This window comes from Cornus florida, unplaced genomic scaffold (genome assembly GCF_030987335.1).
Source record: "Cornus florida cultivar Cherokee Brave unplaced genomic scaffold, ASM3098733v1 CherokeeBrave_3.0.0_Hap2_Chr02, whole genome shotgun sequence".
Classification (NCBI taxonomy): domain Eukaryota; kingdom Viridiplantae; phylum Streptophyta; class Magnoliopsida; order Cornales; family Cornaceae; genus Cornus; species Cornus florida.
The window spans coordinates 85,728,960-85,747,883 of record NW_026775572.1 but is presented as its reverse complement, the minus strand read 5'-3'; the positions used below and the strand labels follow the sequence as shown (position 1 = coordinate 85,747,883).

At 33.6% G+C, this 18,924-nt stretch overlaps 1 protein-coding gene across 3 annotated transcripts; it reads left to right on the top strand.

Annotated features, from left to right (window-relative positions):
* Positions 1-5,551: 5,551 nt before the first annotated feature.
* Positions 5,552-15,412, top strand: LOC132295412 (putative zinc finger protein At1g68190). Of its 3 annotated transcripts, none has more exons than XM_059793684.1 (6): positions 5,556-5,673; positions 6,449-7,114; positions 10,610-10,957; positions 11,543-11,770; positions 13,744-14,003; positions 14,752-15,408. In XM_059793684.1, the coding sequence occupies exons 2-6, from the start codon at positions 6,608-6,610 to the stop codon at positions 14,813-14,815; spliced, it is 1,407 nt and encodes a 468-aa protein (XP_059649667.1). In that variant the 5' UTR covers positions 5,556-5,673; positions 6,449-6,607; the 3' UTR covers positions 14,816-15,408. The 3 variants fall into 3 exon arrangements, with proteins under 3 accessions (XP_059649668.1, XP_059649667.1, XP_059649666.1); XM_059793683.1 differs by having other exon boundaries at positions 5,557-5,673; positions 13,744-13,996; XM_059793685.1 differs by lacking the exon at positions 11,543-11,770 and having other exon boundaries at positions 5,552-5,673; positions 13,744-13,996; positions 14,752-15,412.
* The last annotated feature ends 3,512 nt before the right edge of the window (positions 15,413-18,924 follow it).

Below are 18,924 nucleotides of genomic sequence, written 5' to 3'. Positions count from 1 at the left end.
TTCATTATCTCTTTCATTTAAGAGTTTAGTATTAATGATATCAATACGCATTATGAGCTGCATTCCATCTTAGTCTGTCTCAAGGATATATTTTGAGCTGTGTTTTTTACTAAATCTTAGTTTGAATCACATGCACATATGGGGTAGTCTTGCACATGTGCGCTTGATATGGACAAGTAACTTGGAAACAGATCATACGCATGATAGATTTGATAGCTACTCTAAAGTGACTAGGATGGATTATTTTATGATATCAATGATAAAAGTTGATTGTTTACAATCACTGTTTATCTATAGGAGAATCATATTAAGAATCGCATACCTAGTAGCATAATGTTAGAGAATATAGTATGAGTACTAGATGTACCACAAGTGAACACACTTATTATAGAGATTGAGAATAATATATGAATTCCCGATTGATGCGTCAGCATCATCTAACACACAGATTCCTGCATCGGTACATTATTGTAGTGGGAGGATTATCATCCAATTTGACAGAATGATGTTTTTAGGTGAGACCTTTATGGACATCCCTGTTAAACATAAGTTGGACCCAGTAAGCTACACGGAAGCGTGAACCAATATGGATACAGATCGTTTTGGTGAGTTGCTATGAAATCAGAGTTGGAATCTATGTATTCTAATTAAATCTGGGATCTTGTAGAACTTTCTAGTAGGGTGATACCTATGAAAGGTGAGTTAATCTGCAAAAAGATACCAGAAGATTTCTTAGTAATTAAATCACGAGTGTATAAGAGAATGTCATTATTTTTCCTAATTCTATATATATTGATGACATCCTACTCATTTAGAATGATATGGAAAGTTTTGTCATTAGTAAAGAGGTAGTTGTTCAATTATTTTGAAATGAAGGATTTTAAAGATGTAAGCTATATTCCTAGGATCAAGCTTTTGCAAGATCAGGTTAAAAGGAAAATAAGCTTATCTTAATAATCTTATATTGATAAAGTTTTGACCATGTTTGGTATGCATAACTCAAAGAAGGAGTTCTTACTTTATTGATATGGATTGCTCTCTCTAGTAAGTAGTTTTCCAAGACTAGCAGAGGAGATTGAGCAAATGAGACTGGAACTATATGCTTTGGCATATTGGAGTCTTATATATGCCATGGTTTATACCAAACAGGACATCCACTACATTGTAAGGATAGTCAGAAGATATCAATCCAATCCTGGACTTGATAACTGGCCTGTTGTGAAAAATATCATTAAGTACCTAAGGAGAACCAATGATCTCATACTCATTTATAGATGTGATGATATGGTCCTAGTCAGGTATGCTAGTTCTGATTTTCAATCAGAAATAGATACTATGAGGTTCATGACTTAGTGTATGTTTACTCAATGGAAGGGAAATCAGTTAGTAGATTGTTAAGCAAATTTCAACTGCTGACTCAAACCTGAAGGTGAAGTACATTGCAGCCTTAAAGGCGGCAAAGGAAGCCTTTTAGTTTGATCTCACTGATTTAGAGGTTGTGGAGCATACTAGCCTGCCTATCGAGCTATATTGTGACAATAGTGCAGAAGTTGTCCAAACAAATGACCTAAGGTTTCATAGAGGAACAAGGTACACTGAGAGGAAAGTATCATGTCCTACATGATATTTTCTGTTCTCTGTAATGGAGTCCCAGTAGGTTTTTTTCCAGCTTCAAAAGGCCTTAGACAAGGGTGCCCTCTATCACCCTTACTGTTTTCTTTTGTTACTGAGTATTTTTCTACTATGATAACAAATGATATTGGGAACGGAAAGATTAAGCTGTGCAAAGGTGTGACCAAAATTGGGATGAACATCTCTCGTGCCTTTTATGCAGATGATTTGTTCATGGTAGTTAAAGCTGAAGTGTCTACTATGAAAGCTATTGAAGGAGTGTTTAATTCATTCAAGGAGGTCACTGGGCTGCAAGTTAATAAGGGTAAGAGTTCTATTATATTTTCTAAGGCTGTAAGAGGTAGAAGAAGGTTAGCTAATATTCTGCAATTTCAAGTGGAAAAGTTTCCTTTCAAATACCTTGGGTTACCTCTATCTAATAATATACTAAAGACTGGAGATTATAGGCCATTGATTGATAAGATGGATGCTAGGTTGAGACACTGGAACACAATTAATCTGTCTTTAGCAGGTAGGTTGGAGATGCTTAAATCAGTCTTATTCTCTTGTCTGTATCATTGGATTTTTGGATTCAAAATTCCATGGGAAGTCAAAAACTTGGTTGAAAAAATATTCAAACAGTTATTATGGAGTGGAAAACAAGATACTAAAAAGATGGCACAGCTGAAGTGGAGTCAAGTTACATTACCTGCAGCAAAAGGTGGATTCAATATCAGAAGGATTAAAGACATTGGCAGTGCAGCTAAGATGACTGTGTTGGGACTTTGTTCAGAAAAAAGACAAGTTGTGGATCAAATGGTTAAATGCAGTATATTTAAATAGAACTGACTTCTGGTTAGTGGTTCCAAAATTAACTGATTCTGTTGTTTGGAAACACCTACTAGGGGATCGTGACTTGATCCTAGAGAATGTTAGGTTTCAGATTGGAGATGGCAGAAAGTTTAAACTATTAACTGACCCTTGGTGTAATGAACAAAGTTTATAACAACTTTTTGGTGCAGTTAGCTTTAGAAATTATGACAGACATGTTGGTTAAGATTCTATTCTTGTTAATGGAGCTTGGGAATTTCCTGGTTCTTTTACAGTTCCAATGAAAGATACTTTAAATCAGTTGGAAATTCATTCTAGACCAGATCAGATTACATAGAAGCATGGTAAGTTCTCTTTGAAAGCTGCATGGAACATCTGTAGATCATAAGCTCAGAGACTGCAATGGGCTGGTATATGTTGGAAGACATGTCGACCAAGGGTGAGTATAGTGACTGTAATCATTCTACACAAGAAGAATTTGGCATTTGTGAATTTACAGAAAAGAGGACTGATTCTCACTTCTATATGCCATAATTGTTTTGCTGGGGAGGATTAAAATGATCGTATGTTCTGCAATTGTGAATTTGCTACAGAAGTTTGGGTTGGTATGTTTGATTTGCAAAAGATAGAGTGACCTAGATGCAATAATCTGATGCAGGTGGTGGACTGGTTTATACAACATACTTCTCAAAACTCTGTCAGAGTTAATAAATTAAGTGGTATATTTTCAGTCACAATCTGGAAATTATGGTCTACAAGAAATGCTTCTCTTCATAATGGGATCAGAGATCAGAGTTCACAGATTGTTCAGACTATTATGTGGGATGTCCTTACATATCTGCATATTAGCCTAGAAGATTTTATGATTGTTTTTGGTGCTTAATGTTAGATTTATTTTTGGATTTCTTGAGCATTTTCTGGAAGTGGATCTTTTCCATTCCTTAATGTAATTCTGGAGGAATGCCTCCGGTTGTAATTGTACTATTTGATTTTATTTTATATACAAAACACCCCATTCAGAAAAAAAAAAAAAAAAAAAAAAATTCTGGAGGAATGCCTCCGGTTGTAATTGTACTATTTGATTATATTTTATATACAAAACACCCCATTCAGAAAAAAAAAAAAAAAAAAAAAAAAAAAAAAAAAAAAAAAAAAAAAAGAAGATATGTTGAAATTTAGTTAAAAAAAGGTTTGAGTTCAAGACGTAGTTCACTTCAGACCTTCAAATAGAAACTATTAACACTGAGTGTAGGTTCAAACTTGAAAGGTTCCTACAACCATTACATGGTATAAAGTTGCCCTAGTTTTTTAAAAAAAATTAATTTTATTTATTTATTTTTATTATTATTATTAAGAGGTTTACAAATCTTGTGGGGGATTGTTAATATAATATAAATATTTCTAGAACCTCTTTAAACAGTCCCTCTGGAATCCTTTTAGTTGAGATTTTTTAAATTGAGACTTTCAACGTTGTTATGATTATTTTTCAACGTTCTAGCATGTATTTGTCACACTTTGATTACTATTGTTGGACTCGTAAGTCTATAAATAGGAGTCCAGCAACTCAGAGAAAGATATAACAACGCATCAAACTATACTCTTAATTTTCTTCCTTTCTCACCTACAAGTATTATAATACTTTGTTTTTTGACAACTGATCCACGACTTATATACTTCGTGTCAACGTGTTGTAGAGGAGTTAGTGGCTGTGAGCGATTGGGGTTGTATCTTGGAACTGCTATAGCCATCACCGTCTGCACGTAGAAAGGAAATAGCAGTTTTAAGACGGCGTGTCCAACACGTGCCTCACCTATTCCAGGCCAGAGCTTTCTTTTTCTTTTATATATATATTTATGTTGTTGTATTATAAGGATAAATTATGTTGTTCATTATTATTTATTTGAATTTCTATTAATAAATGTTACACTGGTGTTTGGGTTATTAGTTCTTACGTATCAAAGTTTCTACTTCAGCAAAATAAATGTTCGAAAATCTATTTTCTTCACTTTCAATTACTTTCATTTTTCAATATCTTTTTATTTTTAATCAAATTATGTTTTCTTGTTCATAATTTATCTTTGGGTAAAAACATTGACCACATTTGAAGTTTGGTATAATTACACGTGGCAAGCAAAGATGACAAATATTACACATTGTATCCCTATCTACTCTTTCTTTTTATGTATAGATATATTTACATAATGCCCCTACAATTTTTAATTGCTAAAAATATCTTTTTTTTATTACTCTTCAAATTTCTTTGAATCCCTTAAAAAAAAAAAAAAAAAATTACATTTTCAATCAAACGCTAATTTTTTTCCCCTTCAAAGTTTTCTCACTGTTTTTTGCCCCCTTATTTTTTATTATTTTGTCCCCCTCTTCTTAAAATTCTTCTTTTTGCAATAATGTATTTTATAGCTACGGTAACCTTTTATTTTATTTTATGTTTTGGGTCCAAATTTCATGCATTTTTTTTCTTTTCTTCTTATTCAAATTTGTTACTATAATTGAACTCAATATGTGTATTTTATAATTTAAGTTTGTTCTTATTTATTTATTTATTATTGTTTTGTTTCACTATTACTTGGAAAAAAAATAATTTATTTATCATGTTCAATATGCCTCCTCTAAAATAAAATTTTTGACTCCATTATTGTTTTTATTGAAGCTATCATTCCTCACTAAATTGATTGAGGTTACTTAAAAATTCATTGAAAGAAAAGTTATTACAATTGTTTTATTTTATTTTTAAATTTTAAATTACTATTTTGGCACGCAAATGAATATTTCTGATTTTTTAGAGTACAAACTACATACATCATGCTAAATGCAAAACGAAATCAGAGAACTTTGAAAAAGAAAAAAAAAAACAGAAGGGAGGTTTTGATTAAAAAAGGAATATATATTAATCTTTGGATGACTTTGAGTCCTTGACCACAAGTTCTCATTCTTCAATCTTTTCGCCACGTGGAGCCCTCCCATTCGTTGTTACAGCTGAATTTTCAGATCACTTCACGTGCATACAGATAAGCCTGCGGGCCCCCAAATTTGCCTCGTCATCACAGCCACGTCATAAAGTTCATACCCATAAAACGAACACGTCAGACCAAAAGGCAGAATTATAGAGAGAGAAAGTGGTTAAAAGAGAGTCCTAACCCAAAAAAAAGTTGGAAATATAGAGAGAGAAAGTGGATAAAAGAAAGTCCTGCAGAAGCTCAAAGAGCTGATGAGGTAGGTGATCATAATAAAATAAACACATCCATCTGTGTATTGCAAAAAAATTAAAAATTAAAAATTAAAAATAAGGGGATAGAAGTTTTCGAAGCATGAAATCTTGTGATTGAATTGAAGTTTAGTTGACATTATTGGTATTTTCGCCTATAGCTTTTTTTTTTTTTTTTTTTTTTTTTTTTTGATAAGTGCTTTATTTCGTTTTGCTTGCAGTTTGATAATTTAGGTTTTTTTTTTTTTTTTTTTTTTTTTTTTCATCTTATATACATAAAGGAGCACTGAGAATCCTTAGATTAGTTGCTTATTTGTGTGTGTAATTTGTGTATGAATTTATATCTTTTTATTGACCCTAGGTGAGACGAATCGAACACATAACCCCTCAAATTCTGAATGTGTGTATCAAAAAAATTGTCAATTTTTTGTTTTAATTAATTTTAATTTTATATTTTTATTGGAATGGTAATGTTGCCATGCCAAGGCAACTGGGCTCCCTATGTTTTTAGATGGGGCTTTTTCACTCTGCAATGAATAAATGTCTCACATTTCTATATATATATATATATATATATATATATGCATCCACACAATGCATTTTCTATTTCCATCCCTAATGCCTCTGTATTGATTTCAAACTAGTAAGTTGGGTTTGATTTTCATTTTGTGCTTCAAATTTAATAATGTATTATTTGGAAAGGTGGATCTTTGAACCAGAGCGGAAAGAATATAGGAGAATTAGGGTGTTAAAGATGAACTGATATCTTCACTTGTTATGCAGATACTCTATTGTTTCTGATCTTGGCTTCTTATAGAAGAAGACTGTCCTGTTGTTTGGGCTCGTCCAATCGATTCGAAGCTGGTGTTAGTATTAGAATACTAAACTTAATTTATGATAAATACTGAAAATTTGGAATCTTTATGATTGGGGAATAAGAAAATGGAGAAATGCTGTGAATTCTGTATGGCATTAAGGCCAGTTATTTACTGTAAGGCAGATGCAGCACATCTTTGCCTTTGTTGTGATGCTAAGGTTCATTCAGCTAATGCTCTTTCCAACCGGCATTCCCGTACCCTTGTGTGTGAGTCATGCAGCTACCGCCCAGCTTGTGTTCGATGTTCGGACCATAAGATGTTTATATGTCGCGGCTGTGACCAAAGCCTGCACGAGGACCCTTCTCGACATCAGAAACGAGTTATCAGTAGTTACATTGGGTGCCCTTCTGCAAAGGATCTTGCATCCTTATGGGGTTTCGACTTGAATGAATTGGACAGTAATGCTCTTCCAAGTCTGTTTGTTTTCGAAGATCAAGTTAATGTGAATTGTGATATTCCAAGACAGTCTCTCCCCCAAGTTCGAGGCTTTGCATTAGCATCTAAAGTGAACTCCACGGCTTCAATATTTTGTGCAGAATCTGAAGTTGGATCAAGCAATCAAAATAGTAAGGTAAGCATGGCTTGACCTTAATTGAATAGTTATTAATTTTTTAGTCATGATTACTTTTATTTTGCCTGTTCAAATGTTAGCAATTTCTATATGTTCATTGTATCATGTTAACTGTAGTTACTGAATGACAAACCCTAGTGATTTTAGTAAAAAATCTAAGTTCATGCTATACAAGAGGTGTAATATTAAAGCTATCCTCGTTGGGGTTGGAAGTTGTGTGTGTGGGAAGGACCTGTATTAGGAGAACTTTGTAATCTTAGTCCACTTGTTATGTCTTTTCAATATTTTTTTTTTGCTAGTTCTATATATCATTTGATGTGTTACACCTCTTCACCCATCATCATCTTGACTGGTTTGCTGATGGTGTTTGCATATTCAAATGTTCTCCAATCTCAATATATGATATATAGAGGTGGTCAAGCTGTTAATAGTTTGATAATGAGATATAGCTTTACACGGGCCAAAACTCCCTTGGGCATATATAACATCCAAGTGAGTCACTCGGATGAAGTTTTGGATCAAGCTATTAACATGGGACTAAAAGTCATACAGTTTTTGGTATTAAAAAGTCGTGATAATATAGAAATTGCCACCTAGTAATGACGAGACCAGACTGATGTGCCGCGATTTGCTCCAATGTCTGCAAGCTTTTGGTACAAAAGAAAGGGAAGGATACATAATAAAGAAATAGAAAAGAATAGATGGTATTATATTTGGGGAGAAAAAAGAAAAGAAGAAAAAAGGTATTTATTGGTAAAAAAAAAAGAGAGAAAAAGAAAGAAAACTGACAATCTCTTTCTGTATTTGAGAGTTCTAAAGGGAGAGTAAAGAGAGGAGGAGGTAAAAAAAAAAACAGATCATTCTTATTAAACCAAGGATTAAATGGACAATCACTCTCATTTTTCTTTGGTTCTTTATGTTCTACTTCGAGGACCTGGAGGGTAAATTTCTCTCCATTTTTTCTCCACACAAAACTTTGAAAAAAAAAGGATCGCTTTCTTTATCCACTTACATTTTCTCTTCCTTCTCTTTCTCCAAGATGGAGAGGAAGTAGAGAGGGAGAGAGTGGGCACTTTTAAGGTGTTCAAAGGTCGGTAAAGGATGTCATACGGGCCTAGGAATGCACTTACGATGTTTATTGGTAATGTTCTGGTGAACCTGCCCTTACGACCTTTACGATTGCTGTGGTGTCCTTGGAGAATGGGGGTTTAGATCAGCCCTGATATGTTACACTGAGCTAGGAAAATATTAAAACACTTTTTCCGGTTGTCGTATTTTGTTAAAATTACAAATACAAAAAACATGAACTGATTTGGAAGTAAGAAGTATAGGTCCGTAACCCTAGGCTTTGATGTATAGTTGCATGAGGCCCGTGATCTTGACCTAGAGTGGGGTGAACATAGGTAAAATAACTAACTTTAGCTAATTTTTGAATTTTACCTATTACCAACCATTCAAAAATAAAGTAACATAATAATTATAATCTTACTCAGTCCATCATGAAATTAAACATGCCATCAACCAAACATGGATAGTATAAGCTGTAAAGCAAAAAACATAACAGAGGCATAGAATTTTTTACGTAGCAAGGCGAAAAATCATGGCACCTAGTCCAGTTAGATCAAACCCACTACTGGCATGAGATCAAGACTACGTTAACAATCCCCAAACCTTAGATCCCCTTATTAACTCTTGACTCAGATTCATCCATCAAACTCTACACTCAAGTCTCTAGGCACAAAAACCTGCTCCACGAACAGATCCACTCCTCACTGCATCTGATATATCCCAAACCTTAGAACCCCTAATTATAATCCACGTTATGCAATTATAAATGTCAAAATTTTAGAAAAATAATCATAGGTATATCTTGTATAGCATATGCACAGATATAAAAAGGCATATATTTAGTTATTCTCGTCTCATCCTCATTTCTATCTCCTACCTTCATAGAATATTCCGTGTTTGCGTGTTAATATCATGTTGTCCACCCTGATCCTTCTTCTAATGGTAAAAAGTATACTGGATCTCCTCTCCCTCAGGCGCTTTTTGCTTATCCCATTCCCTTTCTGCCTTAAATCCTCCCTCCCCTCCAGCCCATTGGTCCAAAATTGTCTGGTTTAAGCTTTCAAGTCCTAGACATCCCTTCATCCTTCGGCTTGCCATTCAATCTGAGACAGCAACCAGAGATAGCAAGGCCCTTTCTTTCCTTCACTTTCTAAACATGCGTATACTGTGAGTCTGTGTTATAGAGCAGCAGAGACTCGTAACCATTTATCTTCCACTGCCCATTTTCTCAAGCTATATGGTCCCACTTTCAAATGCTATGTAATTTTCATATTGTCCCTCCTGATTGGAATTCTTTGATTAGCTGGTGCTCCTCCCACGGGTCTTCCCACTCTGAATTCAGACAAAAATCAATCAACAAGCTCACTCTTGCAGATTATGTTTAGGAGGGAAAGAAACAGTAGAGTTTTCGGTTCTAAAGCTCTCTCCTCTTTCACTGTCACCCAACTCATTTTCAACGACAACAGGAGTAGGCTTTTCTCTATCAAAGACAAGGAAAGTATTGCAGCCAGATCTATTTGGAACTAATTGGAACCTCCCCAGTTCCTTCGTCAAGTAAGCCCTCTTCCTAGTTTTTTTGTTCTGGTTTTCCTGTTTGCTTGTTTTGTTCATGTTTTATAATCTGTTGTTTCTCTGTTGCCTATTCCTTATGGTTTCAGCTATAGGTTTTGTTCATCTCCAGCTTTGTGGCTGGATGTTTGGGGTATTCTTCCTCCTTTGTATTTTTTTTTTCTCTCTATAAAATTTACCATTTTACCGAAAGAAAAAAAAATCATGTTGTCCATCTCTGCGTGTCCCATGTCCATGTTTATCCTTGTTCTTTAATATGTTAACTTCTGGTGAAGCTGCAAAACATTTTCCAGCCATATTGCCCTTCTGGTAGCAAGCCTAGATAACAGATGGTTTGAAATTTTTAGTGGAAGTCTCCTGCTTTAGATAGATTCTATTGAACATTATTGTTACCAGCCACAAGTGATTAAGCAAAGTCAATGCACTGCTGTGTTTATAATGATGAATTGGTACATCAATTCTAATACATACATATTGTCTTGTTAAGTTAAAGAACCAATTAGTAGAGTATCGCATCCTGGTTTAATGTGTCATGGTTCCCTTTTTAAGTTTAGCTCTGTGTGCGTGTGCGCGCGCGCACAAATATGTATGTTTGTTAAGTTTGTTTTACTGTGATAGTTTGTTGGGATTTTGAATGTCTCCCCTTTTTGCCTGATGAGTTCTAGATATATTTCTACGTAGATCATTGTCAACACTGGCAACATGCAGTAAGGTAACTTAAGCCATACTAATAACTTATTTCAGTTTGAACAAGAGCTTTTGTATTTGAGTTCCAAACTTGCATGATATTATGGGATTTTCAGTTCCAACATTGCATGATATTATGGGATTCTATTAACATTTCACTCAAATAAACAGCAGCAAAATACTCGCCTTATTCTGCAACAAATTATTGACTTGAAAAGGCTTCAGCTTACTGAGGACAGCAACCCGACTTTGATACGTGGCCAAGCACAAACTAACATATCTTCATCTGAATATGATAAATCACAGAATATTGAAAGAAATCTTGATCAGCATTTGCAGCATTCTCTTGGTCATGGTGCTGATCTTCTGCAAATGGATAGTCCACATCAGGAACTAAATGTAGAGCCTTTTCCTTTGCCATTTTCTCAATTGGAGCACTTAATATATCCATCTGCTGTAGGAAACTCTTTGAATGAGGATATCTTTTGGCAATGCAAAAGTCCAGTTCAGAATGGCCAGGTTTGATCATTTGCACTGCTAGATATTTAATTGCACTGTTGATGCAATAAATAATCTGATATTTGTTCATGTCATTGATCCATCTATACTTACGGCGCCGTGAGGATGCAAAACTTATAGGGGCCATTGTTTGGTACACTGGTAGAATGCTCAGATTAGTAAGCATGAGAATAGGGGTTCGATTTCATAAGCATCCACTTTGCGTAAATAATGTCAAAGGGGTTTGTATCTGATCCCCCTCCCAGCATTTTCAATTAAAGGAGACCGTAGTGGGTAATGGCCCTTTGTAAATGCGGTCTATCTCGAGGCAACAAACCAGCATTTGGATGTGTTTCTTCTGCCTCAACTAAAGAATCTGTGTGACCTAGATCTCTTTAGCTCCACCAAGAAAGCAAAACAAGTAGGATGAGTTAGCTTTGAAACCGTAGTTCTTTTATGGATGGCAAAGTTATCACTTCTTTTACCTTATATATAATTTTTGGGGAAGTAATTTAAGATTTCTTGAACAATTATAATGTTCTAATTCACTTATCATGCAATAGATCATTAAAGGTATATAAAATTTTCTATAATTGAATTCCCCAGTTGTGGTCTCAAAATATGCAAGACCTTGGAGTTTGTGAAGAAATGGGCTTCTTTGATGATTTTAACATACCCAATCTTGATTTGACATTCCGAAACTTTGAAGAACTCTTTGGAGGTGATCAAGATCCCACTAGTGCACTGCCAGATGACAAAGATAATACATGTTCCTCCACGGAGAAGGATACAGTTCTGGATAGATCATATAATGACTATGCAGTAGAAACAGAGGTTTGAATTTGTGCTTTGTTGTTTATTTTACATAATTTAATTGTGTTTCAAGCAATTTTTGGCATCTCATTACCCAAGGTCTTACATGTCACTGCTATGCATGATATAAAAACAGTTTTAGACAAAACCAAGAAAAATAACTGCTAGATAGCATAAAATCTTTGGTTAAACTTTTCTGATGATGAGTAACATGCTTATAGATTAACTCACAACTCAAAAATATATTAAGTGTTGAACAAACACTTGAAAAGCAAAATCTAGATGACCTGGCAGGAAATATTTAACGGCAAGATCTAGATGAACTTGAAACTAAAAAGACAAAAAGAAAATGAAAAAGAACTATCATTTGCTCTTGTTTTTCGGATATTGGTATTTTTAAGTTGATTTAAGACTTGATTAATTTTGCATCTTGTGTTTTTTGGATGTTGGTACTTTTAAGTTGCTTCTTATTTATTGAGGAAAAAAAAGTTGCTTCTTATTTCATTAATTTTGCATCATGTGATTATGTATCTAGCCTTGAGGTTGTAATTAGATGTCATGGCACTAAATTTGGTATTCTGAGTATTCTTTATTAAGTTTGAATAGGTACTTGTTGTATTATTTTAAAGCCTTGCACAAACCCAGAGGAAAGTCATTTCCATCCTCAACCAAGTAGGATATAAATCAATAGATAAAAATTAATACCATTAGGTGAATTCTTATCCATTATTCCCGTAAACATAAACCTGTAATGATATGTCCTATTTGGTTAAGTTTTCTGATATGGGTGATATGGGCATGCTTATGATGTCAAAGATGATTGCTCCTTCCCTTAGGTGGTCTTAAATTGTCCCTTCTGGTGTTTCAGTTCTTCTGATTAGGTTGCTATTTTAGTCATTAATATGCTTCATCATGACTTGGGATCGTCATAGATCGTTACTTCTTCTGGCAATGAGACCTGAGGACTGTACTTTATCTACATGAAAGCCTGCTTCAATCAAAACTCCAAAGTGGGATAAATTATAATTATTCTTGGTGCAATGAATCGGGGTGAGACCTTTAGGAATATAATTTTTCTGATAGGCTAATTGCACCCAGCAGTCACCTCTATGTAAGAACCATTTATATTATCAGTAGCTTTAACTGATTAACCCTTAATGTATCTTGTGTACTTGAGAATCCTTATAAAGTTGTGCCTATGTTCAATGTTACAAGTAGTATCTTCAAAAGTTAGTGACTAAACTTCTAGAAGTTTCTTCTAAACATAGGGATCACTGAGAGTCCAATTTTATCCATTGACCTGGCTTTCCAAATGTTTACCAATGGTAACATCTGGGCTGTGCTGGTCACCAAGGTACCAAGGTGAGTACATGTAGAAAAACATTACCACATTATGTGCTTTGGTGTAACTGGTAAAATTAACTAGAATTTATATGCTTGGACTTGTGCATTTTTCAAGCTCAAGGTTAGGGCCGAGTAATAAGAAACTCCCACCCAAGTGGTACATGTAGAAAAACATTGTATTTTTTCCTTGGCAAGAAATTCACCCACCCATTTGCCCCTATGGGGACTTGAACCCTTACCTCCCACTTTGGGAGGCATAGCAAATTCCACTAGGCTAGAACCCTTGGTTAGCAAAAGGTTGTATGATAAAAATATTTTGGATATATTTGCAAAACGTTAATGACAGGGTTGCATGACTTCGTTTACAAGCATTAAGTTCCCTTATCATCTTGACCCCTTGGTTTACCATGAAGGGGTGATTGTCTGGAAATCTGAATTTTTGTTATTTTATTTATTTGTTTTTTATTTTTTTTCCATTGGCAAGAAACTCACACACGCCCACTTGCCCCTATGGACTTGAACCCTCAATCTCCTACTTTGGAAGGTGAGGAAGTATCACTAGGCTACAGCCTTTGGTGGTATTTTTGTTCTGCTTTTTTACATTATATAATCTTTTCTTTTCTTCTTTCCATTTCTTTCTCTCATTACAGGATACCTCAGTAACTTCGTCTGTTTACATCACACGGTCATCTCATGCAGACAAAGATGCATTTATCTCTGACCAAGATAACCGCTTTTCTAGAAGTGGTGATTTTCCTTGTTCAACCTTATCATTCTCACTTTCAAGGCTCAGTGCTGAAAGCAGTGATACCGGTTACATGGATAGCATTCTCTCACCCATCATTGCTGGACAGGAACTTCCATATAATTTCCCCGACCTGGGATGCAAGGAGAAAAAAAAAGGTCGATTGTAAGCGTCAACTTTCTCCCCTATGATGGTTTTTGGACAAATATCATGTGACATAATTTAATTTGATTAAAACTTGTTTTGTTGTGTTATATTATCATTGTCTTGATCACGCACTAGGTATCCACTTTTACTGTATATTGTCTTGTTCTCTCACTAAGTATCTACTTTTACTAGTTTTGAATTATCTAGGTTTTAAATGAATTAAAAACCATGTGGTTCTATACATACATGTTGTGTTGTGTTTCCTTTTTAATCTGAAAGGCATTTGGGCAATAATTCAGAACATTGATTTGTACTGGAACGTTTATCTGGGTCTGTATTCCTTAATTTGGGTTGAACATATATTTGCCTTAAACTTGACTTTTGATGGTTGAAGTAGCACTAATTGGAGATAAAATCAGTTAAGATCATTGGGACAGTGCACAAAAGATCTTTAAGTGCATCAGTTAGGAATATGGCTCCATTATCTAATAAAAATCTGCACTTGACTGGGATCCTTTTAACTCAAAGATGTCATTAACAGGAAATGCTCTTCTTACTTGTGTAAGCATATTTTTGTGTTGCATACATAGCAGCAGAACCACACGGGATGGGGTGTATCCTTGCTCAAAGTAGGAATGGGCTCCGATTTCTCATCTTATGAATTATGATCTATTGGTTGTGTTCTTTTATAGCACATTCTGACTTCTTTTTTGGCTCACTTTCTCATTTTTATTTGAAAAGTGCTCTATCTTCTTTCAATTTCCAGGTATGAGAAACAAATTCGGTATGCATCCGGGAAAGCCAGAGCTGATGCACAGAAGCGTGTATAAGGGAAAATTTGTGAAGGAAGAGGGCTATGATTCTGACACCTTGGATGTGTGACATGAAACAATTGATGTTACTTCCGTTTTTCACCATCTTGGTGCTGCACATAAATCAATTCTAAGGCAATTCAATGGCATGTCTACTAGTATTCTCTTGTTTGCAACTTCAATTCAATCTATTCTTTCAGTCCTTAATGTGTATCACCTGTTTTTCAGTTCTAGGAGAGAGCAAGACTTGAAACTTCTCGGGGGTTTGAAGTTTTATTAGTGCAGCTTTAATCAGAAATACTGTAGCATGAACTTCTGCTCAATCCCATTATATACACACACACACACACACACAAGGCTGTAAACAGTGATTATTTTGAATAGACCTTAGCGAGCTGTAAGAACTATGGCAGGCAGTGTGATACCCCTCGATTCTAGAGCCACGGGTGATCAAGTCCGAGCACAGAATACAAGGGATATCAAACAATTAATATTTAAACAAGCATTGGAATACAAGATGAATTAAAAATAGATAGATAAACTGAAAAAAAAACTAAATAATAATTAAAAATCCCATACTAAAGTTCTCTAATCCTCTTATATAAGTAATTAATTAAAACCATAACTCGGGAATCCATATTTTGGACCCCTAATAATATCCTAACTGAAATAACTGAACTGAAATAAAACTAATAATTAAACCATGAACAAGAGTCCTACGTAGAGTCGGAAGAGTGAATGACTGTCTCTTTTTGGCACGAACAATCTCTAAGACTAGAACTGATGAACACCTGAAAAGTAATGGTAGGTCAGGCCCACAAACAAGTTCTAATTTACTACATCCCAAACAGAGACCCGATACACGTACACATCCCAATTAATTCAACAATAACTAAATAGTCCATATGTAGATATATACACACTAAAGGAACCTCACTAGACTATAGAGTTGTCTCAACCTGAATAGTAGGCAACATGCAAAACGCACGTATAGTGGGCATGAGTACCTAGACCTACCAGGGTACACAACTACGCTATATTTAGCTACACATCCCTGGCAATATACGCACCCTAACCACTGATCCTGAGACTCAAGCTCATATCATGGCGTATAATTATATATGTAAAATCCATCTATCCAATCATCAAAATAAACTATCCAATTATTATTTTAATAATATGTCATCCAACTATTCCGTTGACCTGACACGAATAAGTAGGACTTAACACTATGGTTAATCCGTTCCCTTATTAAAATTAGGTAGGACTTAACTTTTAAGTTAATCCGTCCCTAATATGCCCTCATCCCATAATGGTGCATTAATCCATATCATAATCAAATAAAAGTTTCCAATCTAAGAATAATGTAAATAATATTTACATTTAATAATCCAAATAAACATGATATAAATCTTAAACACATCATTTGCATTTACTTGAGCAAAAATATCAATTCTAAGTAGCATGCATTTAATTTACATCATAAGAAATTAACATGCATCTTAACTAAATTGTACATCTCCAAGTTCTAATTAAATTACTTTAAATCTAAATAATTGATTAAAATAATTTAATCCAACAATATTTAATTAATTTATCTTTTTTAAATTAATTAAATTTCATACTTAGCATATAAACTTAAATCATGCATTCCAATTCTTAATGAATCTATTTACTTTAATTAAATATTTAATACAGATCCATCAATCCAAAAATAACAAAATAATAATACTAATTTAATATTTCAGCATTAAACAGATTTACATACAAATTTATTTAATGCCAAACCAATTATGTACCAAACTGATGCATTCCTAAAACAATTGTCCTTTCCTTCTCGTATGGTGTGTACAATTGATTCTAATTACAATTGCATTACAAATTGATTCATTCAAATCAGTATGTTTCTATTCCTCGTTCGGCGTGCATTCATAAAGGAAACAATTACAAAATTTGATTTCATATACATATGGTATACAAACTGATTTGGGCAAACATTAGCCTCGTTCGGCGTGCATTCATAAAGGAAACAAATTCAAATTTTGACTTTATATGTTATACTATACAAACTGATTCATGTAAACCATCACTACCCTCGTTCGGCGCGCACCCAAACTAATTCATGCTATAACTAACTCATGTGTGAAAAAAAAAAAAAAAATTTTGATAAATTAAAATAAAAACTAAGGCCATCAACAGTGTTAAGTTCGGCAGAAAAGAAGAATTAAATCTCATTATTAAAACATGAATTTAAATTTTCAAATTAATTAATAAAATTTGATTCAATTAATTCATTTAAAGAACCTATAATTAATCTAGCATGCATAGAGTACGAATCAAAGGAGAAGAAAAGAATTACAACTTGTCTTTAGGGATTTGATAAAAATCCTAACCTCCTTCTTCCTTTTTCTCTTCCTTCTTTATTTCTCTAAAATATAGTACGTGATATATTTTCTAACCTCTTTCACAACTCTATAGTTACATATTTATAGGCAACTAAAATAATCTTAATCTTTTTTCCATTCCAAGACAAACTAAAATAAAATAAAATAAAATTTAAATACTAAAAAGGTAACTTAAATATATGTTACGTATAATCTATGTGTACTCCTTTCTATATATAATATATAAATATATATCAGATTATTATTTAAGGACTTTACTTTTATATATATATATATATATATATATATATATATATACACATGGGTAATTATCCGTACCCATTAAATCCCTTATCCAAGTAGTCCATGGAGCCCAATGGATTGGTCAATTACTACTATCCATATCCAATTCTTTAAAAATATAAAAATAAAATAATTAAATTCCTAAATAAATACACATCATCACATACAATTCAATTTAAACAAATAATTAAATCAATTAAACAAGTAAACAATTAACTAAGAAAATAACTAAATAATTAAATGCAATTAAAACTATTAAAATAATACCGAGACTATCCTTTTTAAATTAGGGGTATTACAGGCAATCACTTTATCTGGTCGTGTGAACTTCCCATGGTAAGTAAAATTCACACTTGGTCAAATGAGTAGCATTTGGATATGTCATTGTTTTCCTTGATTGTTTTTCCCAAATTGGGTGAGCTTTGGCGCAAACTGGAGGTCACGGGTTCGAAACCAACAAGTTTCTTCGCATGCAAGGTAAGACTGCGTACATTTGACTCTCTCCTCACACCTTGCCATTTATAAGGCTAGCCCTTCTTTTTATATATGAATGTATACTGTTTCCGTACTGTTTCCCTAATATATTGGTCTTAGAGCATGTGCAGCGGGCTAACTAAAGCCCAATTTTGGCGAGAGAATGGCCCTTTGGCCGTGCAGCAACTTAGCTTAAAAATGCGAGGCCCAGTTTGCCTTGCGGGCCGACTCGCAGAATATTGCTAGCTGGCCCGCGATCGTGATATTTTTTTTTTTTTTTTTTGGTCTTTTGCAAAACAGTGGGGTTTTGCTTGAGCTTTCTTTTCTTTTTTTTTTTTTTTTTTTTTTTGGCAAACGGTCCTGAACAGTGCTAAAAGGCTCTATTTGGCATAATGTTTTTTTAAAAAACCTAAAAATAGGTTATTTTGAGCAATTTTTTTTAAAAAAATTAATAAATAAAATTCATTAAATGAAAAATATATTGTTTAGGAACTGTTTGTCCAAAAAAAATTTATTTGGGCAAAAAATGAATTAAAAAACCTCTTTTTCCCCCCTTAAAATTTGGTTTTTTTTTTTTATATAAATATTTTTGTTTTAAATTTTAAATGTGTACCGCAAATAGTATATTTGACCGTTAAGGCATTGTTTGGCTATTATAATTTTTTAAAAAAGTTTAAAAATTCAAATTTTTTTAACTTTATTCAAAAAAAAAAAAATTAATTAAAAATTTTAAAATCACTTCTCTTTTATAAATACCCTAACTCCTACCATCATTCATCACATCTAACTCATCTCTATTATCTACCATTTAACTTATTTCTCCTTTTATTTTCTCAATCTTAGCTATTATTTTCAAACTCATTTCGATTCCATGGATCCTCGACATCCATTTTATTACAACACCCAATTCAACCCATCAAACGATGAGTTTTTGCCATTTCTTGAAAACAATATCAATTATTATAA

What these genes read in the sequence shown, in the direction of transcription:
- LOC132295412 (XM_059793683.1), top strand. Translation starts at nt 6,608, where the DNA reads ATGGAGAAATGCTGTGAATTCTGTATGGCATTAAGGCCAGTTATTTAC. An exon ending in CAAGCAATCAAAATAGTAAG is followed by an intron (nt 7,115 to 10,609) that starts GTAAGCATGGCT and finishes TCAAATAAACAG; the next exon opens with CAGCAAAATACTCGCCTTAT. An exon ending in ACTATGCAGTAGAAACAGAG is followed by an intron (nt 11,771 to 13,743) that starts GTTTGAATTTGT and finishes CTCTCATTACAG; the next exon opens with GATACCTCAGTAACTTCGTC.